Genomic DNA, 26,393 nt, shown 5'->3' on the forward strand with positions numbered 1-26,393 from the left:
AAAGGAAAATAGCTTGAGAAACAAATTAATCATCAGAGAGTGAAAGTGACATAAATATGCTAAAAAAAACTCTTCCCAAGTCAAAAGAATTCTGTATTTTGAAATGGATACCAATTTTCAATGTAAATTATTCAAAATTTTCATTTTAAGCAGTCTTACAAAACAAAAATATGTCAGAAAGTTTGCCTACCACACACAAAAAAAGGTCAAATGAAAGTGAGAGTCCATTAACACACAGATGGTTTCTGTTTTGTTTGCTTACAGAACACTACACAATATTTAAAATTATTTAGTGTCATAGAAGTAGGGTTTCTAGATAGACAACTAGTCTGCCTCTGCAAGTTTTTTTTTTTTGAGACAGAGTCTCACTGTCCCCCAGGCTGGAGTGCAGTGGCATGATCTTGGCTCACTGCAACCTCTGCCTCCCAGATTCAAGTGATTGTCCTGCCTCAGCTTCCCAAGTAGCTAGGATTACAAACGCGCACCACCACGCCCAACTAATTTTTGTATTTTTAGCAGAGACAGGGTTTTACCATGTTGGCCAGGATGGTATCGATCTGCTGCCCTTGTGATCCGCCCGCCTCGGCCTCCCAAAGTGCTGGGATTACAGGCGAGAGCCACTGCGCCTGGCCAGCATTTTCTTACATAATGCAATCAGTCAAACATCACTTCCCCTAGCCCAGGTGGATTCCTTGTCCTTAGCACAGTCTTCCACAGTCTGTTTTACTCTTCAAATTTTGCTTCTGCTTCCCACAAAAGACTGCTAAAAGCCCATAAACCCCTTCACATATTTCAGAGATAACATCTCATTTTTCATACGTTTAAAATGTTACAAAGGATAAGATTTCCAGGACATTAAGCGTTGACATTTTAAAATAAAACAGTCAAAAACTCCTTTAAATATAGCCAAAGGAATTTAAACACCATAGCAATCTGCACTCACCACTACCATTCAAAAAACAGTCTCTGTCATGTATTTCAAATTGTTTTTCTCCTTGAACTTATCATATTTCCACTCAATTTCCTCCCCCTAAAATTTTATCCTAATATACTTGAAAGTTTTCTACTGATGACCATATGAGATTTCTTTGCACTAAAAATATGTAAATTGATGATAATACTCTCGGTGTTAGATACATTCATATGTATACGGTAATGATTATATTTATTATTAATATATAAAGGGTCAAAACAACATTAACTATATTTCAAGTTTTGAAAAGTAAAATGAGCCAGGATTCAGCATCAGTTCTATTCCTAATTTTCGTTTTTATAGTTGAAAGTGAGGAGAAATTTTGTTTATATAATCAAACTATTATGGCAATTTCATTAAGTTCTTTCAGTGCCTTCTGAAAGATGGAATGGAATGACAGTGGTCTGTCATTAAAAATTATTTTTAATGATCTACTAGCTGAAAACTCATTTTGGTCCTATTTTTTAAAAACAAAAAATATGAAACCATCTCAGCTGTGTTAACTAGTCATTAGAGCCATTACTTTCTTTTTTTTTTTTTTTGAGACGGAGTGTCGCTCTGTCACCCGGGCTGGAGTGCAGTGGCCGGATCTCAGCTCACTGCAAGCTCTGCCTCCTGGGTTTACGCCATTCTCCTGCCTCAGCCTCCCGAGTAGCTGGGACTACAGGCGCCTGCCACCTCGCTGGGCTAGTTTTCTGTATTTTTTAGTAGAGACGGGGTTTCACCGTGTTAGCCAGGATGGTCTCGATCTCCTGACCTCGTGATCCGCCCGTCTCGGCCTCCCAAAGTGCTGGGATTACAGGCTTGAGCCACCACGCCCGGCCTTAGAGCCATTACTTTCTTAATACAAACAGCAATATTTGGAATCATCCCTGGTAATTCTTATACTCTGAGGCAATGTACCACGGTAATCTTCACTACGGGCAAGTGGTAAGCCTTTTTTCTGTAAAGTGGGAGAGAAGACTTGAAAAGGAAAAGAGGGGGAAAAATGACAAATGGTAGGAGAGAATGTTTTCAGACAGATCAATTTTAGGAAAGAATGCTATGGTAAATCAGGATCTGAAAAGATTCTCTTTAAATTATACCAGGGGCCAAGCAAACTTTTTCTGTCATGGCCAGCCAGTAAATATTTCAGGCTTTGCAGGCCATATGATCTCTGTTGCTACTACTCAATTCTTCCACTGCAGCACAAAAGCAACCAGACAATGTATAAATAAATGTATCTGTGTTCCAATAAACAGGCAACAGGCTAAATTCGGCCTGAGAGTTTGCCAACCCCTGATCTATACAATGTGACACTTAAAAAATCCTGAATGGTTTGCTAGTTGCATAATTTAATTTATTAAGTTAATTCAACAGTTATGTTAATGTTATTTTTAAAACACGGTATTAAGTTTGAGTAGACAAAGACAACCACAAACATGCTTTTTATTTTTTCATAAACACACTTAAAGATGAAAAAGGTAGCCAGTTTCCATCTTCTCTTTATATGTAGCAATAGCAGATGTTTCTATAAAGCTTAACTAAATAGGAGTGATTAACTTAATTCAAGAAATCTCAAATTTAAATCCAATAATACAAATTTGGGTACCATCATGTGGCTCCAAAAATTATGATGTGTCACCAAGTTGACATTATCTTTTTGAGCATAATTACTAAAAATATACATTGTTTCAGGTGTGACAATGACATATGAAGACATTTAATATAAAATTAGCATAAGCTTTTCCTCAAATACTAGAATGTGTTCAATACGAGGAGCCATGAATCATCTCCAATGATATTCAATATATTAGCACTGCTTTTATAAAATGATTTATGTAGAAGTAATTTAATGACAATTTTATTTTTAGAACAGTAATTTATTTGTTTCAACAGACAGTCAACGAGTGTCCCTTCCTCAGTAATATGCAAACTAAACTAGTTTATATCCTTGTGGAGTATGCCAGGAAACAGGAGTTCTCGCATGGTATGAATAGGAGTGTAAAAACCTGTTTTGCTCAACAATTTGACAGTATCTATTAACATGGAAAACACACAAATCCTTCAACTCAACAGTTTCACTCCTGGATATCTACCCTAAAGAAACACAAAGATAGATGTTCAAAAAAAAATCTCACTACAACACTGTAAAAGCTGTAAACAACCTAGGCATTCAACAACAGATTAAATAAATCATGTTAAGGTCACTCTACAGAATATTCAGCAGGAATTTAAAATAATGAGGCTCTGACATGGCAAACAAAGGACTGGAGAGGAAGTCTGAAAAACAATCTGCATCGTCTACATTGCTTGAATTTTTGTAACAAAAAAACACAAAAATTTTTGCAACAAAAAAACTCAAGTAATCAATTTTCTTTTTAAGCAAAACCATTTAAATTTCAATACAAAGCACCAACTCCTATCACCATGGAAACCACTTACTTCATCAATAAAGGCTGGTTCCGGCTCTGGTTCTATTGTCTCTACCTGAACATCATCACTAAATTGTACCGTCTTCTTCTCTGTTTTAACTGTAAGATATGTAAAAGTTATCTTTTTTTATAATACATTTAAAATTCTACTTTAAAGCACTTTAACTTCCAAGAGAGATTTGGGGATTTTTCTTATATTCCCAGCAAGCTAAAAGGCACAATTTAGGAAATAACTGAGTTGCAGATTTTGGCAGTAATAACAGAATATTAGTTTATGAAATTGGATTTCTTAATTTTCTCTTGTAAACATTTTACATTTTCCATAAAAAGAGATTTCACTAATAAGAAGAGTTGTATTTCTGAAAAAAGATTAATCACCTACTACATATCAGAGTTTAGTAAGCTGGAGGACAAAAGCAAAGTTTTACAATGGCCTAAATGAATTCTGCAATTTAAAATAAACCCTCTTTTTAAATTACCAATCCTTCAAGAAAAAAGTCTCATTTGACAGGAAAAAAAAAACCTGGTTTGATAGAAAATCCACACTACTCCAATGTCATGAATGGGAAAATCAGCTATATATTCTCTGGCATGCCACTTAGGCTTTTAGAGAATGACGTCCATGCCAGTGGCCAACTTTGCAAGTGGCCTTGGCAGGGATCTCAGTTTTCCAACAAATCAGCCTGTACTTTCTAGTTATGTAATAATATTATTTGACAATAAAAAGTGGTCATTGAGGGATCAACAACCCATTGGCCAGAAGCACATAGTTCTCCTACTCACCAAAGCAATCTTTAAAAATGATTTAACATAACGATAGCTATATAATAAACTCCAAATACTACTGAAAGGCACATACGACTCTACTAAACAAATTTCCTTTCTATTCTTTTTAATCCTTGCATCAATGTGGTCGATCAATTCATAAAAATATTAGGAATCATGATGGAAAGGGAGATGGGAGGGGGCAATTTAAGGAAGGGAAATAATGTTTATTAAACTATTGAATATGCTTGATGGAATATTACATTTCCTCCAGTGAATCTCCAAAACAATCCTATGAGCTATGCCCTTTTTATAAATAAGGTAGTTTGGAAAGATGAAAAACTCTTGTAAAAGAGAAAGCTAATAAATGACAAAGGCTGGATTTGAAAGCCAATCAATCTTGTTCTACTAGCCCATACTACTGGAATCTGGCCTGTGCCTGTGATTTTACCCGAAGAACATGAAGTCCAATCACTTGGGTACTCTATGTTGTGTGCTTCTGTATAACACAGAAATAGCTTAATTTCCAACCTAAGAAATATAATCATTCCATTCAAGTCACCAAAAGCAAAATTCTACATACAAAAAAAAGTTTCAGCTGATTCAGTTTCCTATAAAGGAAAAGAAACATCTGCAGCAGACATTTTTGCTTTTTATATCTTGAGCTATTACAAGTAGAAAGCTGGGATAGCACTGCATTGGCCATTACCCACAAGAAAACACATGGCAGACTTCATATTCTAACAGCTCTTGATGCACAAGTTTGCAGCCCCTTTTCTCACAGAAACTAATACTATGTGTGTGTAAAAAAAATTTTATTTATATACAATATATAACAAAAAGATTTCACAATATTTTACTGTATCTCCAAACCAAAAGCAAGCTAAATAGGGCAGCCATTTCTATTTGACATGCTAAGTGAAGTGGGCTTCTATTTCCTCAAAAGAATGATGCTCTGGGGATCATGCTAGCACCTGCTCTCCATGCTTGAGAACTACAACCCCATTACATAAGCTCTGATGCTTCAGTTTCTCTTTTAGATTGTCCAGAGTGAAAAACATGAGAAAAACTAGAAAACTCATATTGAGGCTGCACTGCTATATGACTGACAAAAAAAAAAAAAAAAAAAAAAAAGATGAAATGGCTCCAGGATCTACATGAGATCCTGGACCTTATCTTGAACAGAACTCCAAGCAATTATATCCTCTCCAGGAAATGATTCAGGACAAAAAAAAAAAAAAAGTCCAAAAACAAACAAAACATCATTACTAGCCCAGGTTATTAAAAAGTCAGCATAGTATGCAATGCCATTTAAATAAGGCTGACATGTTTTTGAACTCTCACAGACATAGAAAACATCATTGAAAGACTGGGTCTCACCAATGTGTCTCTATAAACATGACACCAGGCACCCTGGCAGTGCTATGAGAGTGCATCATTTTCTTAAAGATCTGTATTTTCTGGTTTGCTGTTCAAGCCTTCTCTTGAAAGAGAAGCGAAGTGTCTCTTTATTGTTAACATATATATTTCTGTATCATTTATTCCATAAGTATTTATGTAGCATGTATTGTAAGATTCACTATTAGGAGCTACTGGAAATAAAAAGATGACCAGGACAAAGATCTTTTTTTCTTAAAGTTCTTATAAATTAAAAAACACCTAAGCATCTTGTGGTTTGTAATTTTCTTTGATCCCTTCTATCTAGCATTAAAAAAAGATAATATGAGCTGTTTTGCCAAATAACTATAGCATATCAACCTACACATAGAAGCTGTTTAAAAATTTTAAAGAGTCAGCACACTACGCAATGCCATTTAACCAACACAGATCTATTTTTCTGTTTTCCTAGAGGGAGATTATGACTTAAACTTTGCTTGATGACTAAACTCATCATTATGAAGATTCATTAAAGCACAGTATTATGTAGAAATACAGTAAACTCTCTCTCACTACTTTGACCGAGTATGTAGCTATGTCTCCTGAAACTGTTAAGCCTGCCACTGGTATCACTTTTTCTCCACGGCCCCACTTTCTAGTTTATTATCCTAGTCAGCAGGGTTTGTAAATCAAACAAACTTTTATATGATTAGTAAAAATGGTTCCTTCTGAATATCTGACATGTTGCTTGGAGACCACTGTTTTCAAGTCTGGGACTACACACTAGAGAAACAGTCCCAACCTTTGAACAGGAAAAATTCTCCCTGAGGTTATACTGTACTTGTCACACTGTAATGAACTGGTAAGAAAAACATATAATATATAAATTCTGTAAAACTTCTTAGTGAATTTGCATTTTAACAACAACCTCTACATAGACATATATGAAAAAAAAGTTAGGCCAGGCACGATGGCTCACGCCTGTAATCTCAGCACTTTGGGAAACTGAGGTGGGTGGATCACCTGAGGTCAGGAGTTCAAGATCAGCCTGGCCAACATGGTGAAACCCCGTTTCTACTAAAAATACACACACACACACACACACACAAATAGCTGGAAGTGGCGGCTGGCACCTGTAATCCCAGCTACTCGGGAGGCTGAAGCAGGAGACTCATCTGAACCTGGGAGGCGGAGGTTGCAATGATCCGAGATCGCACCATTGCACTCCAGCCTGGGCAACACTGCTCTAAAAAGTTCAATTTACTCAACTTCCATTAAGAAAAGGATTAGAAAACATTATTTATTGGCAGGCTGGAAAATACTTACTCATTTCTGGTTCAGCAGTGAGATCTGCTGTCACAAAATTAGATGGAAATAACCCTATGCCTTGATGGGTTTCACCTTTCCACCAGTTAGGATCACTATGACAAACAGAAAACAATGCTTTACCACAACATTTTTATTTCTATAAATCTTTATCTTTTGTAGTATTTAACTTACACTATTACAAAATTTGAATCTCACAATAACCCACTGAAAAGGCCAATGAATCTTCCTTTATTACAAAAGAAGAAGCCTCAGAAAAGGTAAGAAGCTATTAAACACAGGGTTGTTTATCCTTTTGACTGTCGATGCCTGCTTTGCAGTTATGGACTCTCTCCCAAAAAAGAGGTACCCATATGAAAAAATTGTCAGCTTCACGTGGTTCACAGGCTCCAGAGTAAGAAGTCTTTGTAATGAGATATAAAGACAGGCTCTCACTTTCAGTCTCCATTCCTAAATCATTGCTCTTTCCAGTACACATTAGCAAGGTTTTTCTTTTTATCTCCCAACAGAACAAATATGAAAGATGACGCTGTTCACAGTGTAAAACATTCACAAAGAGTACACTCCTAGCTGTAAACTCTAGTATATGGAAAGCTAGCAAGCACTTAATAAATGTTTTTGAAAGAACAGATGCAAGGTTTTGTGCAATTTCCAGCCAACCAGCTCAAATTTTACTTCATTTTCTTCCACTCAAAAAATCAAACAAACAAATAAAAAAAAAAATGTTAAAATATGTCTGAATGTTTGTGTCTTCCCAAAATTCACAGGTTGAAATCCTAACCCCCAAAGCAATGGTATCACAAGGGGGGGCCTTTGGAAAATGATTAGGTCATGAACGGGATTAGCAACCTTATAAAAGAGACCCCAGAAAGCTCATTGCCCCTGCTGCCACGGGAGGATACAGCAAAATGACAGCCTTCTACAAACCAGAAAGTGGGCATTCCACATACAGTCAATCTGTCGGGTCCTTGACCATGGACTTATACTCCAGAACTGTGAGGAATAAATTCCTGTTGTTTTTAAACCAGTTAGTCCATGGTAGTTTGTTATGGCAGCCCAAATGGACTAAGGTAGTAAGTAAGAGAGATACTACAGGAAGAACTTTAAATCAATTTGAGCTGATTTTTAAAAAACACCTGTAAATTTCAATACTGCATTATCAGTAACAAGCATCAGTAACAATTCATTTTCAAGTAAAACATCACAAAGCTAGAGTAAAAAAACTGATGCACTGTATCACCTCCTGAATAAATGTATAATTCCATATAAAATAAAGTTGTTTCATATGGACATACTGTTCTGTGTATAAAAACTCAATAGATTATATGTTTCTTACAAATTCCATTAAGTACATATACATACTCAGTGTTTTTCCAGAACTGTACCTTTTTAAATAATGTAACAATCTATATTATTAGGTAGAACCAAAAATGAATAGATTAAACTACACCTCCAAAACAAATTAAAAACTAAGAAATAAATAAGAAAAAAATTAAACAACAAAATAAGAATCCACTGAGTATAACACAAGCAAATCAGCCAACTGTCTGCCATACAGAGAAGCATCTGGGTCAATATTTATTATTATATTTGGTAACTGCGATCAATAGGAATAATATGAAACACCGAAGCCATACATACTTTCATACAAATTTTAAATGTAATATTAACATTACCTGTCATCAAGAACTATAATAATTTCTCCAGCTTTAAAAGTAAGTTCATTATCTTCAGCAGCTTCAAAGTCATATATAGCACGAACTTTTCGGCCTTCATGTTGGTGGTTAGTTAAGAGGTTGGATGTGCTTGGATACAAAGTGGAAAGGGTGGTTGACTGCTGCCTTTGTTCCTTGAGAGATAACTCAATGGCTAGAAAACAATGAGTTTTTAAAAATCCAAAATGTTATTATATCCAACAATCTGAAGAAGTAGAAAAAGACATCAAGGTAAAAGGTATTCTTCCTTCAACAGCATAGTTAGAAACTAGAACATATCCTGATATATTGAACAAAAATCATGTTGTCAGTTTTATTCATTCATTCACAACTGAAAGTTTAAAAATAAATTAACAAAATTGGAACAGCGTGGTAATTCCTATTTTTACTGAACAAATACAATGTAAATTATTCTGGGTAATAAAAAATACAAACTCTTAGATCTACTTTTCTTTTTCAGCTGCAGATATTTTGCATTTTCCTTGACCTTTTAAATGTATTCCTATAGCTTAAGTTTTCAAAATAATCATCAAAATTGCCTGGAAAGTCAAGAGTATCAAGCTTCACTGCAGACTTACTAAATCAAAGCCTTAATCTTGGAGAATCAGGATTTTATTGCTCCAAGGGTAATTCTTAGCAGTCTAAAGACTCAATGTAACAAATCCACCAAAATAGATCTCAAATGTGTCTCCTCTATCTCCACCACTACTCCCCCAGTGCAGACCATCACCATATGTCATTCAGGCTCTGAAATGTAATCTCAGTGCATTGATTATCCTGCTTCCAACTCAACCCAGAGCCCTTTCTGCTCCTCCACTCTTGTTTTAGATTAGTAAAAGAACCAATATGAAAATAAAACTTTAAAGCTACTAAAAGTCAATATAGAAAACTATATTTTAGGACCCTGAGGTAGAGAACAGCATTTTTTAAAAGCCACTAAAAAATAAAAATCATAACAAAAGAGCAAACAGCTCTGGCCTTCTCAAAACTTAAAATTTCTACTTGATAAAATACACCATTATCAAAGTTAAGGTCAAAAACCAGGAGTAGATATCTACAATAATTAGATAACAAATTAATATTTCAAATAAAGACTTCTACATATCATTATTTTATTTAACAAAAGACAATTTACCCAAGAGAAAATCATCATGAGCAGTGAATATACAAAAAAGAACTCAGTCTCACTAGCAATCAAAAAAATTAAAATTAAAATAACAGGACATCATTTTAAACCTACCAGATTCACAAAAGTTAAACCCTTAAGATTACTAAGTGTTGTCAGAGATTAATAATAGCTTTCATACACTGCTAATGGAAAAGGAAATCATAGAACCATTTAGCAAAACTGAAGATGTACCAATGCCATGATCCAACAATACTGCTTTTAGCCACACATAACAGAGACAGTCACATACATGTGCACAGAGAATATGTACAAGAATACTCACTGCAGCTTAATTTTAGTAAAAATAATAATAATAATAATAATAATCAGAAAGAATCCACACATCCATCAGTAGAAAGATAGAAAAATGTGATACACTCATTAGTACACCGGAATATTACAGAAGAGTTAATGGATATGTCACATGAATAGATCTTAAACATAATGTTGCATGAGAAAAGCAAGTGGCAAATGGCACTTCAAGTGTACTACCTATGAAAAACAAACTTGTTAGACACAAAAAAGCACTTGATACTGTTTTTGGATACACAGTATAGTAAAAAACTGTCATAAAAACATAGACTGAAAGGATACATGTAACAGTAATTGCCTCTCAAGAGGAAAGGAAAGAATACTGAGGAGGGCAACAAAGTAGATTTCAGCTTTTGCTATAAAGTTCTATTTATTTTATCTTTTAAATATCTCAGAGAAAAAACAGAGGCTTATCTTCTTCCCACCATCAGGGACTTAAAAACGTACCTTTTGCTAAATCTTCTTCTTCTTTTTTGTTAGCCACAGTACCAGGATCCTTGGCTGCAAGAGCTGGGCTTGCTTTTGCTTGTTCTGCAGCCTGACAAAAAAGAGGAACACAGTATTTGACGGTTGTTATCAAATTCTCCTCCTCTTACCTACCCCTAAGAATTTGCAAAACGTTTCTCATCAATCTAGCATAGATTTCTGAAAAAAGAAATCCAAACTGCAGCAGCTTCCACCTTAAAGGGAGAGGGAAAAGAATCCGAATTGGAGGACACAGAGAGCAACCAGACACTTACAGGAGGCAGCCTAGGCATACCCTCCCAGGTTTGTGTCAAGAGGTTCAACTAAAAGCATATGCTACACAAATCAGAGAAGACAGACTACAGAAGATTTCAATGTGTTTAAAAAAACTCCAAAACCAGAAAAGGGGCTGGGAGACAGAAAGAGATAATTACTTTAAACATAAATAGTTAAAAATTCTTTAATATCTATTAATAGTTATATTTATTATATCCTTTTGGATCAAGTGTCAGGATGTTACCTTCAGGAACTCATATACATATAAATATATATAACGATATAAATACTCAAAAATCCTATTTTGTAAACCAAATTACAAGTAGCTAATTCTGACAGTATATCACTGCCTCTATTAAATTGTGTAAATAAGAGAATGCACAACAAACAAACATATAAATCAATTCACACTTCTGGAATTATAAGTTTCTAAGCCTATGGGCTCCATGGCCTCTCAGTTTTTGCAAAGCATTCAAGGCAAATCAGAATTTCGCCTATCTTACCAACCTCATTTCCAATCATTCTACCAGTTACCAGAAACTGCCAGCAGTTCCTGAGCAGTCTATATACCAGTACTTTACAAGTCTGACACTCATTTGCTTCTCCTTACAACGTTCTCCCACTATGGCTCCTTTTGCTCCATTCACTTTTTCCCTTTTGAGTTTGAACACATCAGTCAGTAATCAGCTAAAATATCACTCTCAATGAGGCATCCCTAAACCTGTTAATTACACATTCTCTTGTTTGTTCTTATGATAACACCTTTAAACAAGGTACTGTGATATGAGTGGTTAAGAATGTAAGTTATGGAGTCAGGCAGACATGAGTTCAAATCCCAGATCTACCACTTTCTAGCTGGATGACACTGGGCAAATTAGCCTTGGTGCCTCAAATTCCTCATCAATAAAATGAGTACAACAATAGCACCTACACCTCATGGGCACCTCACAGCCTATTTAGAATATTAAATTAACACATGTGATTCCAACATTAGATGAGATGGGCTCATTCAGGGTTTAAAACAAAAAGTATGTAACATTACCTCCAGGGCTTATAATGTATGTAGAGGTAATACACATGACAACTACAGCATAAATGGACCTCTACGGATGCAGAGTTTCTATATTTTACATCAAATATTAACTCAAAGTAGATCATGAAAAGTTATAAATGTATATTGTCATTCTCAGGGCAAACAATTTAAAAATGGAATTCTAAAAAACATTCAAATTGCCACATGTATAGCACTTAGAACAGTGACTGGAACATCGTAACAGGCAATAATCTCAGCTTCTGTTATAATTGTCTGATTACATGTCTGTCTCCACAACCAGACTGTATGTTCCCTGAGGGAATGTGCCTAAATATTACAAGCAATCAATAAATGTTTGTTGAGGGTATGTAAGGAGAAATATTCGACATTATAGTAAAATACAGTTCTACACTCCTCACTTACTGGATTTCGTATTGTCAAACAAACACACAGGCATTTATTTATTTATTTATGAGACAGAGTCCTGCTCTGTCGCCCAGGCTGAAGTGCAGTGGTACATCTCAGCTCACTGCAAGCTCCGCCTCCCGGGTTCACGCCATTCTCCTGCCTCAGCCTCCCAAATAGATGGGACTACAAGCGCCCGCCACCACGCCCGGCTAAGATGTTTTTCTAAGTATATTTTTTTCATCTGAGTACAGAAGAAAATAATGTAAAAATATTAAGAAAAGTGATAAAGTCACCTGACTCATGCTGATGCAGTTTTGTTAGCACTAACTTTTGATGTAAAGACAGAAGTAGGCTAGCAGCATTGCTACTGTAGTTGGCTACTAAGTAAGACAAGTGTTATTGTTACATTTAGAACCTGATGAAAGAAAGGAACTTTGAATGAAAAGTGCAGTTCAGGAACATACGGCTTCACATATCACAGTTTGTTTCTGCACTTCTCGACTGGTAGAGATTTCTTCACACACCATAAAAGTTCAAATCTGTCTAATTGTGAAGCTTGCCAAATTGTGAACAAAAATTTATATAAACCACAAAAGTTATTTCTGACCAGGCATACCTTTAGTTTTCAGAAGTGTCTGATAATTAAAACATTATCTAAAGAAAACTGAAACTAGAGATAGGTCAGAATTGAGTGTTTAAAGTTGTATTCCGTGAACCTCAAAAAGTTTTTTTCTTCTCAGCTCTCCTAAAAATAAATGCCTGGCCGGGCACAGTGGCTCACGCCTGTAATTCCAGCATTTTGGGAGGCCGAGGCGGGCAGATCACGAGGTCAGGAGATCGAGATCATCCTGGCTAACACAGTGAAACTCCGTCTCTATCAAAAATACAAAAAAATTAGCCAGGCTAAAAAAAAGAAAAGAAAAATATATCTTCAGAGGTTTTTGTTAAGCATGCCCTAACAAAAATCTAGTCTGATGAAAACACAGTAATAACTTAAGTAACTAAGTGGCTTTAAAATCTACAGGGAGTTCTGCAATTGAACTTAGATGATTTATTTTTTTCATTTAATGTGAAGCTCTTTACATGTAGGGTTTCTAATAAGCTTTTCAGAAACCACTAAAAAAATCATTCTACCTCATCATATTTTACTTTATATATATATTTCTTGTAGGTGAAATATAGCTACTACGACAAGATTAGCTGTTACATACTTTATAACATCTAGATCAAAGGATGAAAAGTAAGTCCTGTCTTCACTATTGCTCCTCTATGTCCTGAATCTCTTGAACAAGAGAATAAGCTAGTTTCTCTACCAATCAAGACATAATGCTCTTGCCAGTGTTCACTCCACTGGAAGCCTGGTCTGGACAGACACATATTCACTAACCTCTCTATCAAAGAAGGCAGACTCGGGCAGTGAAAAGAACACTGAACTGAGAATCAGCATGCCTGTGTTCTAGTTCCAGCTGTCAACTATGAGCTGTGGCCCTGGGCAAGTCACTTAACCACTCTGAGTCTCAGTTTCCTCATCTGTAAAAATGAGCGGATTAGATTAGAGGCTCCCTAAAACTGTTTCCGTGGCTAAGATTGTAGATTAATCAAACAAGGGTACATACGGCACAATCATTAATTCTTCCTTTTCTTACAAGAGTAAGTCCCTTTGTGGACTGAAATGCGCTTTTCACTTGGACTGAAGGCTGTCCTCTAGAGCAGCAGTGCCTCTCAAACCTCAACGTGCATATTAATCTTCTGAAGATCTTGTTAAAATGGAGATAATGAACCCATAGGTCTGGAGTGGGTTCAACCATGCTGCATTTCTAACAAGCTTCCAGGTCATGCCAGTGATGCTGGTCAAACCGCGTTCTGAGTTAACAAGAACCAAAGACTCTAGATATTTAGTGGGCTTGCATTTTCTCTACCTATTCTAGGTGGGTTCTCTGCAGTGAGTCTACTCTTTGATAAATAAACATTGTTTCTGTTGTCAACGAATGTATAATGTCTTGGATTATTCTGCTTAAGATTATTCCTTAATTATACAGATTCTAGAAACCAGACTGAGTAGTAACAACCAGCTATCAATTATGAATGAATGAATTTTCAAAGACATAATTTATCATTGTAAAGCCAATCAAAAATTAAAAATTTTTTTAAGAAGAAAAATGTCCTTTGCCTCCTTCCTCTCCCAAATACATTTTTGAGTCTTCACATCTCAAGAGTGCTCAGATAAACTGGAAATGCCTTGGGAAGAAAGCACATGTAGGTCTGGATGAATGTAGATAAGCTACATGACTCCCTGAAGTGGTCAAAATGTAAGCCCTCCACACTCACAGATTTCCGTTCATGGTTTTACGTCACTCATTATAGTCTGTCCCAGTCAATAAACTGGGGAAAGACAGTGTAGTAAATCAGCACATATTTTAAGCCTCTTGATTAGTTGGGCATCCTAAAGGAAGGTTACCCAAAATAGAAATAGGAATAAAAAAGACATTTCTTGATTTTTTTCTATATGACATAAATTACAGATTGAATTTTTTTGGCACAAGGGCAGACAGGAGAGGAAAGTTAAGCTATTTATTCATATCCACTGGGGAAAGGAAGACGTCTGTACTGGTCGGTTCTTACTAAGGGAAAAATGCTTCAGGTGCTTCTCTTCTCATTTACTCCTTCTAGAGTCCTCTCATTGTTAATACAGGAATTCATAAATTTCCTCATCAAAAGAATCTCTCAAGTCATCCCTAACTTCTAAGGATATCCTGATTTTTGAGCTGTCATTCTTTGTAGACAATTATAGCATTAAGAGCATTTAACAAGATAGTGTTACCTAATTAATAAAGCTATTTTGTGTCTATTATTAAAACTGTACTGGCCGGGCTGGTGGCTCACACCTGTAATCCCAGCACTTTGGGAGGCCAAGACAGGCAGATCACTGAGGTCAGGAGTTCGAAACCAGCCTGGCCAACAAGGTGAAACCCATCTCTATTAAAAAAAAAAAAAAAAAAAAAACTCCAGGTGTGGCCTTGCGTGCCTGTAGTCCCAGCTACTCCGGAGGCTGAGGCAGGAGAATCGCTTGAACCCAGGAGGCAGAGGTTGCAGTGAGCCAAGATCACGTCCCTGCACTCCATCCTGGGTGACAGAGTTAGACTCCGTCTCAAAAACAAACAAACAAAAACAATACCAAAACATTTCAAAAACTGCAAATTGTTAAACCAATTCATTTATAAAGAAGGAGAGAGGTTAGAGCACATTAATATTCCATTGTAATACTTTTCTGGCCCCTCTGAATGCCAGAAAACTAGTATTACTAACTACTAATACAACTAGTTACTGATACAATTAGTATTACTAATGAAAATTCCTCTGAAGTAGTAAAAAATTACCAGGGAATGAAGAAAAAAATTCAAATAAACGTAGCTATTTAAGAGAAACAAACTGCAGCACACACACAGCTTCACTCCCAAAATACCTGAGAGCCAATAGCTGGGAACGTAACTCCTTGCTCCTTAAGATTCTTAATCATTGCTGATATTAGACTAAGCTGTGGATCATTCTTAAATTCATCTGTCCATTCAACCATAAGAGCCTTTAATTTTTCACATACTTTAGGATGACCCTGTAAAATAGAAAAAGAAATAAAAGAGCACCAATTTCCTAGCCAATGATTTAATACAGACATTTTAAATATAAAATTATAACATTATATTTTTTGAATCACAAATTACGCATAGCTATAGACAAATAAGAAAATATAGTAATTAGAAATAAAATGAATGTTCACACTATGAAAAAAACCCATAATATATATCTCACTTCAAAATTAAAGCATTAAATAGGTAATAACATTTTGGAGATCTGAAAGGACTTCAGAATATTTTGCAATGAAGCAAGGTTTGTACATCAGTAAGACAAGGAAGTGTCTGTTTGCTTTTTGCAAAGCAATACGAAAGTTGGAAGGCGAGAAGAGAATAAATGATATAGTTCCTTTATTCAGAATTCCTGACTTCTTAATGTTCATGACTATGCATTTTTTTCATGATGCTTAATTATCTGGGGCCTGGTTTGAGATACATTGCATGTTAATCATCTTGAAAACTGAATTTCTTCAAAATAACATAACTATTTTTTTCCTTTTTTTTTTTCCCTGAGACAGAGTCTCAGCCCGTGGCCCAGGCTGGAGTGCAGTAGCTCGACCTCAGCTCACTGCAACCTCCGCCTCCCAGGAGGGGGAGGGGTTCAAGCGATTCTCCTGTCTCAACCTCCCAAGTAGGATTACAGGCGCGCACCACAATGCCCAGCTAATTTTTGTACTTTTAGTAGAGGCGGGGTTTCACCATTTTGGCCAGGCTGGTCTTGAACTCCTGACCTCAAGTGATTCGCCCACCTCAGCCTCCCAAAGTGCTGCGATTACAGGCATGAGCCACCGCATGCAGCTCAAAATAACGTTAACTCTTTATGGTTGATGTACAACACTGATTCAGGTTAGTCTAAGGCAAGTGTGCAGGGCACTATTCTTCTGTATTAAAGAAAGAGATAAATGTAGTGAGTTTTCAAAATAAATTATTTTACTTACTGCTTATTATGGGAAAAAACCTGGCCAGTTCATTAAAATACTGATGTATCTTCATAGTGGCAATAATCTAAAGTCTTATTATTTGATGTAATAGATATAAAGAAACCTTCACAGATAGCAGAGAAAAGTGAAGATAACTCCTCTATGAAATGTCATAAATGTATTTCAAATTAATGTTTACTAAATAATTAGCTAAAGCTTCTAAAAGTGGAGAAGGTTAGACTTTTAGATTACTCTATTAGAAGAAAAATAATTCTTCCTAAGTGCACATAATCTGTATTTTGGCCAGTGAGCATATAATGGATTTGTAAATGCTTTATTGAGACTATACATGAACTTAATTTGTTTAATAAAAGGAAATTTTTAAAAAGGGCAGGATGTTGGCTGGGTGCAGTGGCTCACACCTGTAATCCCAGCACTTTGGGAGGCCGAGGCGGGCAATCACGAGGTCAGGAGTTCGAGACCAGCCTGACCAACATGGCAAAACCCCGTCTCTACTAAAACTTACAAAAACCAGCCAGGAATGGTGGCGCATGCCTGTAATCCCAGCTACTCAGGAGGCTGAGGCAGGAGAATCGCTTGAACCCGGAAGGCGGAGGTTTCAGTGAGCTGAGATCATGCCACTGTACTTCAGCCTGGGTGACAAAGCGAGACGCAGTCTCGGAAAAAAAAAAAGAAAACAAAAAAAACGGTGGGACACCGGGCGCGGTGGCTCAAGCCTGTAATCCCAGCACTTTGGGAGGCCGAGACGGGCGGATCACGAGGTCGGGAGATCGAGACCATCCTGGCTAACACGGTGAAACCCCGTCTCTACTAAAAAAATACAAAAAACTAGCCGGGCGAGGTGGCGGGCGCCTGTACTCCCAGCTAATCGGGAGGCTGCGGAGAATGGCGTGAACCCGGGAGGCGGAGCTTGCAGTGAGCTGAGATCCGGCCACTGCACTCCAGCCTGGGCGACAGAGCGAGACTCCGTCTCAAAAAAAAAAAAAAAAACGGTGGGACGTTATTAAGTACAAAACCAATATGTTCATTGTAAAACATTCAGAAAATAAAGAGAAGTCCTCTTGCCTATAGGTAGTCGTTTTTTGAAATGACTGTTTGCACTACTATACACAGGTTTGCATACCACATTTTTCACCTATATTACAAAAAACATGGTTTTAGAATCTCTTCATAAACAGTTGTACATCTCGACGGACATTCAGGACATTAAAAGACAATATTTATTAATTAGTAGAAAATAACTAAATATTAACGCATAAAGCAGGCAAGGGAAAGAATTATCACTTAACCATCATGTTCAAAAAGTACAGAATTTTAAATTCTTATTATATTTCTATACAGCTTTTTTTCTACTGTAACCTAGAACTACTCATTTTTCCCAAAAACATAAGGCATTTTCCCTTTTAACAAACAAAAACTTTCTCTTGATTTATAATACTCCCCCTAAAAAAGCTAAAAATAATTACCTTTAGAATGCACAAATTTTTACTGGGAAAACTCACCTATTACTAATTGAAAATTTAGAACTTTCCTGAATTGTGTGACTGGAATTCTACACGCAGTTGAGTGGGCAGCTGTAGGGTCACCCGTTCTCGCTGCTTTTTTCTGTGTCCCAACAGAAAAGCAGAGTGCCTTGTCCCGCTCTGTGACCCAGCCAGCTGCATGTTTTCCACCACAGGTTTGGACCCAAACTGGGGCCTTGAACATTTTTAGGCACTGATAAAGTTGTTCAGGTTGTGGCTCAAAACACTAAAAGATCAAATGTGTTGCTAAAAACATAGAAATCAGCCCCGACCTGGGGTCAAATTCCTTAAATCCTCCTATAAATCTGCAGCCCTCATAAGTTTCCCTAATAAATGCTTTAGAGTGATCACCCTGGCATTTAGTGCCTCTTTTTTTGGATTCTCATCTGGCCCTATCTGGAACAGTTTGGGGCGGTCCCTTGTGGGAACTCTCCCGCCACCACTTTTGAGGCAACTCCAGCTTTGGGTTCAGCCAGTAAGAACAGCAGTATAGTATTAAAATCCTGTGATGGCCAGGAAGTGGCCTTATTTATAAAGATAAAAACTCAATGGTGCCATAGACTTTTGGCAGTATTTCTGAAAGGTTTTCCATTAGGAAAATACCTTGTGCCTACAAAAACGGTACCTAAAATAGACTGATATTATTTAATTAGATATAGAAATACCTGTTTTCTTATCAGATGAAAGTATGATGGAAAAGAACAGGTTAAAAATACTCTAATATGGCTTGAAAAAACTAACTCAAAGTTACATGAATCTGCAGTCTCTTCAGCAAAACATAATATTTATTTATATACTGGATAGACACATCCTAGAAAGGATTTCTTAAAAAGCACAGAATAGTCCTTTGTGAAGATTTAAACAAAAAAATATGTGAAGAAAGAAGACTGCCTTAATTAATTTCTGGAAATAATGCTCCTTACCTTATTTAATACGTTGCTTACTTCACTAGCAAAATCTCTTGAACACACTTCTAAATGAAAAATTTTGCCACAGTTTGATACACATGCTCCTAGAAGCTAAAAGCACAAAATCAGAAGTTAAAGGGGCTCCATTGTGGCAGATAATTTTGTGGTACAGGTTAAAACGAAACCACTCACAGTCAAAGCCTGCATAGCAACGTGAGGATCTTTGTGGTTCACTCTTCTCATAATAGACCGAAGACAATCCTTAGGTCTAAAAAATGAGAAAAGTAAAAATTACTTAATAATACATCTAGTTTCCCCCTGCCCCTTAACTGTTATAGACAAAAGACTATGATAAAAAGGGAGACTATGATAAAGTAGGGAAATTTAATTTTTATTAATAACATGGTTGAAAAACTGTAAATTAGTTCCTTTAAATTTTTCAAACAAAATTAACAGGATCTCTTATTAGTAATCATAGATGAGGCATTTCAGGCTAATTCTGGGTAGGAAAAAAAACAAAGCTTTGAAAATAAAATGGTAGGCCATGACTTCCACTTCTAGCCAGGGTGAAAAAACAGACCAGACTATACACTCCCGTTGTAAACAATTAGAAAACTGGAAAAATAGATTGAAAATACACATTGAGGTTAACTTTTTAAAGACATTAGGCCACAGGCAGTACTGAATGATAATCCACAAGAAGGAAAATTAATTAGATAAGCCAGAAGTTTGCCTCAACTTTCTGCCTAGAGGCAGTTTCCAAGTATCAGTGAAGACTCAGAAAAACCCACGCATGCACAGGTGAAAAACTCCATGAAACTGGTCAAAAAGTGACCAGGGCAATAAGCTAAAGAGATCCAAAGTTCACACAGTTGTCAGAGATGAGACCACAGTGAAGCATCTATTGAAAATCCAGAGCATTCAGTGGATATACAGGGGAGTTTAGACCCTAACAACGCAGCTCAACCATACCTACACATGGCCTAACAACATAAGCCACAGACAAATGTAACAACTTCTGAAAAATAAAGTCCAACACTCCTTAACAGGAATACAACACCTGATGATCAACAATGTAAAATTCAAAATACTAAGCATTCAATAAGAGGATATGAAGAAATGATATGAAGAAGAACACTATCATACACAACTAGCAGAAAATTCAGTCAACTGAGAATGCAGAAATAACAAAGATGATGAAATCAGCAGTCAAGGACTTTATATAAGCTATTATAAGTATGCTGGAAATCATCCACATAATGATGAAGAAATGATATATTAAAAAGGACCCAGATAAAATTCTAGAGACAAAAAGTATGTAAAGTTGAAAAATGGATGGAATTAATCAGGTAAGAATGAAAGATCAGTAAATTTGAAAACATGCTGAAAGTTATCTAAACTGAAGTACAGAGAGAAAAAAATGAAAAAATTTACCAGAGAGCCACCACTACAAATACTTTTAAGAGAGAAATGCAAATAAAATAGCTTGGGTGCAGTGGCTCACACCTATAATCCCAGCACTTTGGGAGAATGAGGCGGGCAGATGGCTTGAGCCCGGAAGTTCGAGACCAGCCTGGGCAACATTGTGAAACCCCATCTCTACAAAAAAAAAAAAAAAAAAAATACAAAAATTAGCCAGAAATGGTCCCAGCTCCTAGGGGCGCAGGGAATGGCCTAAGGTGGGAGGTTCACTTGAGCCCCAGAGGTCGAGGATGCAGTGAGCTGTGATGGCACCACTGTACTCCATCCTGAGAGACAGAGTGAGACCCTGTCTCAAAAAAAAGTTTTAAATTTGAAAAAAAAAAAACCATAAAAACTATTTGATTGATACACAAAAGACAGAAAGAGAAAACAGAAGAAACATAACCAATCATCTAGAAAAATGGCAGATTAAGACTGAAATCCAACAATACTTGTATCAATTCACTACCGTTAGCAGTTTTCATAACAAGGAATACTAACAGGGATAAAGAGAGACAGTACATAATAATAAAACGGTTAAGTCCCCCAAGAAAACATAATTCTAAATGTGTATAAACACAATAATAGAACTTCAAAATATATAAAGGAAATATCGATAGAGCTGAAAGGAAAAACAGACAAATCTACTGGAAACTTCAACATGCCCCCTCAATGACTCGATAACACAAGAAAAAAATTACCGATATGGAATACTTGAATGGCACTATCATACAACGTGACCTGACTGGCATTCCACAACAATCCACCCGCCCATGGCACTATACCCATTTTTTTCCATGTGCATGGAAAATTCAACAAAATGGACTACATTCTGTCCTATAAAACAAACACCGATAAATTTAAAAGGACTAAAGTCATTCAAAGTACATTCTTCAACCATAACAAAATTAAACTACAAACTGATAACAAAATGATAGCATAAAAATATCCAAATATTTGGAAATCAAATAACATATATCTAATGCTTACATCAAATGAAATCACAGAACCATAACTTCCCTTAAGGACATGAAAATGAAAGCACACTATCCAGTATTCTATATAAGAATGTTCACAGAGGCTCTGTTCATAGAGTCAAAACCTGGATACAATCCAAATGCTCATCAACAGATGAAAGGATAAATTGCAATATATTAACACAATGTAATACCTCTTCCCAAAAAAACAGGAATATTGATACACACAAAAATATGAATTCATCTTAAAAACATATTTAGTGCTAGACACAGGAGTACTAACAATACCATTTCATTTTATGAAATTCTAGAAAAGGAAATTTAATCTATAGTGACAATGTATATTAGTAATTGCATAAGGTAGAAGGAACTTTTGGGAGTGATTAAATGCTATCTTGGTTGGGGTGATACTTATATAGGTGTATATATTTGTCAAAACGCATCGAACTATCAAACCATACATGTACAACGCATGCATTTTTTTGTTGTAGATAAATCATAGCTCAGTAAAAACAGATCTATTTAAATGACAGGTCAAGCATGTAGCAAACATGCATTTCATGGGGATGCTTTATGGTAATTAGTGATAATAGTAAAGCAGAGTAACCATTCATACAACCTATGAAACATCATGTGCTTAGGCTCTCAAAAATTATATAATAGCAAAGGACTCATTCAGTGTTCAAAACATTCACAGCAAACACAGTAAAAGTCCTCCATTTACTGAAGTTCAGTTCCTTGCCCATGATGCCAGTTACCAGGCAGTAATAGGCACTAACAAGATTCATACCTGTCACTCTTAAACATGCTATGTTCTGGCCACAGATGTGCCTCCCAATAAATTAAGACAACATAAACAGGGAATCTTCATATAAGTCAAAAGGATAGCCTCAAAATATTAAATCATCAGATTAAAATGACATATATTTTCCTCTAATAACACATTGTCAACATTTATAAATTATTTCAACTAAAAATAATACAATATATTATTCTCAAGGGCATATGGACATTATACAGAATAAACAATGTTAAGTCACAAAACAAGTCTCTACAGATTTAAAAAGATAAAAAAATCATAGAAAGCATGTTCTCCAAAGACAGTAGAATAAAATTTGAAAGAACAAAGAAATGTAGAAAATTAAAATATGTGAAAATCAACATCCTCCTAAATAGCCAATGGGTCAAAGAAAAAAATCACAGGAGAAATCAGAAAATACTTTGAGATTAATGAAAAGGAAAACATAACCCAAGAAAACGTAAGGGTACAGTAAAAACAGTGCTCAGAAGGAAATTCATACCTGTAAGCACCTACATTAAAAAAAAAAAAAAAAAGATCTCAATACTACCTCACACCCATCAGGATGGCTACTACAAAGAAAAACAGAAAAATCTAAGTGTTGACAAAGATGTGGAGAAATTGAAACACTTGTGCACTGTTGGTGGGAATGTAAAATGCTACAGGTGCCGTGTAAAACAGTATAATGGTTCCTTGAATAATTAAAAATAGAATTACCATATGCTCCAGCAATTCCACTTCTGGGTATATACCCCAAAGGACTGAAAGCAGGCAGGCTCTGGAGGAGATAGTGGTACACCGGTGTTCACAGCAGTATTATTCACAATAGCTAAAAGGTGGAAGCAACCCAAGTGTCCACAGACACATAAATAGATAAGCAAAATGTGGTGTATACATACACGGAATACTATTCGGCCTTTATAAAAAGGAAATTCTGACATATGCTACAACAGGGATGAATCTTAAAGCCATTATGCTAAATGAAATAGGCTGATCACAACAGGACAAATGCTGTATGATGCCCCTTAGATGAGGTACTAAGAGTAGTCAAAATCAAGGCCAGGCACAGTGGCTTGTACCAATAATTCCAGCACTTTGGGAGATGAAGGTGGAAGGATTGCTCCAGCCCAGGTGTGTGAGACCAGCCTGGGCAATATAGTGGGACCCTGCCTCTACAAGAAATTTTTAAAATGAGCCGGACATGGTGGCACACACTTGTAGCTACAGAGGCTGAGGTGGGCAGATCACTTGCTGCAGTGAGCCATGATTGTGCCACTGCACTCCAGCCTCAGTGGCAGAGTGAGACCGTATCTGCAAAACAAAGAAAAAAAAAAAAAAAGAGTAGTCAAAATCATACACAGAACGTGGTTGCCAGGCGGCCTGGGGAGCAGGGAATGGGGAGTTATTGTTCAATTGTTTAATGGGTATACAGTTTCAGTTTTAAACAGTTCTGCTACGCGGGAGGCTGAGGCAGGAGAATGGCGTGAACCCGGGAGGCGGAGCTTGCAGTGCGCTGAGATCGCACCACAGCACTCCAGCCTGGGCGACAGAGCGAGACTCAGACTCCGTCTCAAAAAAAAAAAGAAGAGTTCTAGAGGTAGATGGTGACTATAGCACACAACATAATGCCATTCAATACCATTAACACGGCAAATTTTATGCTATGTTTATTTTGCTACAATCTAAAGAACTGGGGAAAAAGATCTCAAATCCGTAACCTAAGATCATACCTTAAGAAACCAGGAAAAAGAGCAACTAAACCCAAAACAAGCAAAGCAGAAGGAGGGAAACAATAAAGAGAGGCAATAAATGAAACAGACAACAGAAACCAAATAGAGAAAAGCCAATGAAAACAGAAGGTTTTTTTGTTTTTGTTTTTTTGTTTTTTAAGGATCAACAAAACTGAAAAACTTTTGGTTAGACTGGCCAAGAAAGAAAGGTGACTCAATTTATTAGATTTAGAAAACAAAGAGGGAACATTACTCTCAACCTTACTGAAATAAAAAGGATTTTAAAAAACACTATGAACAACTGTATGCCAACAAATCGGATAACCTAGTTAAAATGGACAAATCCCTACAAAGACAGGAAACTACTGAAACTATGGTATGCTTAGGTGTTGAAAGAAAAAAAGAAAAAAATAAAAGAAACTGACTTAAGAAGAAACAAAAAGTCTGAATAGAGTTATGTAACAAGTAAAAAGACTAAATTTCTGATTAAGAAAATCTCCCACAAAGAAAATCTTAGAAATAGAAAGCTTCACTGGTGAATTCTACCAAATGTTTACAAATTAACATCAACTCTTCATTTAAAAAAAATACATAAATTAAACATCAAAATTAAAAGCTTTTGTGCATTAAGGGACACCATCAATGAAGAAAAGTAAACCCACAGAATGGCAGAAAGTATTTCCAAATCATATATATGACAAGGGATTAACAGCCAGAATATATAAAGAACTCCTACATCTCAACAACAAACAACCACCTAATTCAAAAATGGACAAAGGACTTGAATAGACATTTCTCCAAAGAAGATACACAAATGGCCAATAAGCACATAAAAAGATGCTCAACGTCACTAGTCATTAGGGAAATGCAAATCAAAACCACATTGAGATGCCACTTCACACTCACTAGGCTGGCTATGTTTTTAAGAAAGGAAAGATACCAAGTATTGGAGGCGATGTAGTGAAATTAGAACCCTCGTACATCGCCAGTGGGAATGTAAAATGGTGTAGCTACTGTGAAGTGTGGTAGTTCCTCAAAAAATTAAGCATAACCACATATAATCCAGCTGGGACTCTAACCAATATCTGTACACCCATGTTCAGAGTAGTATTAATAGTATTCACAACAGCCAAATGTCCATCAACAAAAGAATGGATAAACAAAATGTGATATACAATGGAATGGTATTCCGCCTTAAGGAAATTCTGACACACGCTATATATACAACATGGATGGACCTTGAAAACATTATGCTAAGTGAAATTAGCCAGACACAAAAGCACAAATAATTCTGTTTCCACTTACATGAGGTACCTAGAATAGACAAATTCATAAAGATAGAACATAGAAAAAAGTAACTAGTGGCTAGGAGGGGAAATGGAGAGCTATTATTTCAAACATATAGAGTTTCTACTTGGGATGATGAAAAAGTTCTGAAAATGGACAGTGGTGTTGGTTGAATAATACTGTGAATGTACTAAATGCCAATGAATTATGCACTTAAAAATGATTTAAATGCTAAATTTTATATTAAATATATTTTACCACAATAAAATAAATGAAGTACTAATACCAGCTACAATATAAATGAACCTCCAAAAAATTATACAACATGAGACTGGGCGCAGTGACTCACACCTATAATCCCAGCACCTTGGGAGGCCGAGGCAGGCAGGTCACCTGAGGTCAGGAGTTCGAGACCAGCCTGGACAACATGGTAAAACCTCATCTCTACTAAAAATACAAAAACTTAGCCAGGCACAGTGGCATGTGCCTATAATCCCAGCTACTTGGGAGGCTGAGGCAGGAGAATCGCTCGAACCTGGGAGGTGGAGGTTGCAGTGAGTTGAGATTGTGCCACTACACTCCAGCCTTGGGTGACAGAGCGAGATTCTGTCTCCCCTAAAAAAAAAAAAAAAAAAAGGACACCACATGAAGAAAGCTGGTCACAAAAGAACACATATTGCAGAGCTCTATTTATATGAAATGTCTGTAATAGGCAAATCCATACAGATACAAAGTAGATTAGTGGTTTCCAGGAATGAGGAGAGGTGGCAATGGGAGTGACTGCTAATGAGTACAGGTTTCTTTTTGGGATGATGATTGTTCAGTAATTAGATACGGTTGCACAAACTTATGAACATATTAAAACCCACTGAACTGCATATTCTAAAATGGTAAATTTGATGGTAT

The 26,393-nt window shown here is 36.3% G+C and overlaps 1 protein-coding gene across 5 annotated transcripts in view; it reads right to left on the reverse strand.

Moving 5' to 3' along the window:
- STAM (signal transducing adaptor molecule) overlaps window positions 1–26,393 on the reverse strand; it is a 55,441-nt gene that overhangs the window by 10,726 nt on the left and 18,322 nt on the right. For 2 of the 5 annotated variants that reach the window (XM_025397511.1, XM_025397510.1), the window contains 7 exons: window positions 19,426–19,501; window positions 19,249–19,344; window positions 15,696–15,842; window positions 10,498–10,588; window positions 8,532–8,724; window positions 6,856–6,950; window positions 3,398–3,486 (listed from right to left, as the gene is read on the reverse strand). In XM_025397511.1, coding sequence (XP_025253296.1) covers window positions 3,398–3,486; window positions 6,856–6,950; window positions 8,532–8,724; window positions 10,498–10,588; window positions 15,696–15,842; window positions 19,249–19,344; window positions 19,426–19,476 — 762 coding nt within the window. In that variant the 5' untranslated portion in view covers window positions 19,477–19,501. Of the gene's footprint in view, window positions 1–3,397; window positions 3,487–6,855; window positions 6,951–8,531; window positions 8,725–10,497; window positions 10,589–13,619; window positions 13,763–15,695; window positions 15,843–19,248; window positions 19,345–19,425; window positions 19,502–23,187; window positions 23,300–26,393 lie in introns of all 5 variants that reach the window. The other 3 variants (XM_025397513.1, XM_025397512.1, XM_025397514.1) reach the window with 3 other exon arrangements.

The sequence above is a fragment of the Theropithecus gelada genome, chromosome 9 (genome assembly GCF_003255815.1).
Source record: "Theropithecus gelada isolate Dixy chromosome 9, Tgel_1.0, whole genome shotgun sequence".
Taxonomy (NCBI): domain Eukaryota; kingdom Metazoa; phylum Chordata; class Mammalia; order Primates; family Cercopithecidae; genus Theropithecus; species Theropithecus gelada.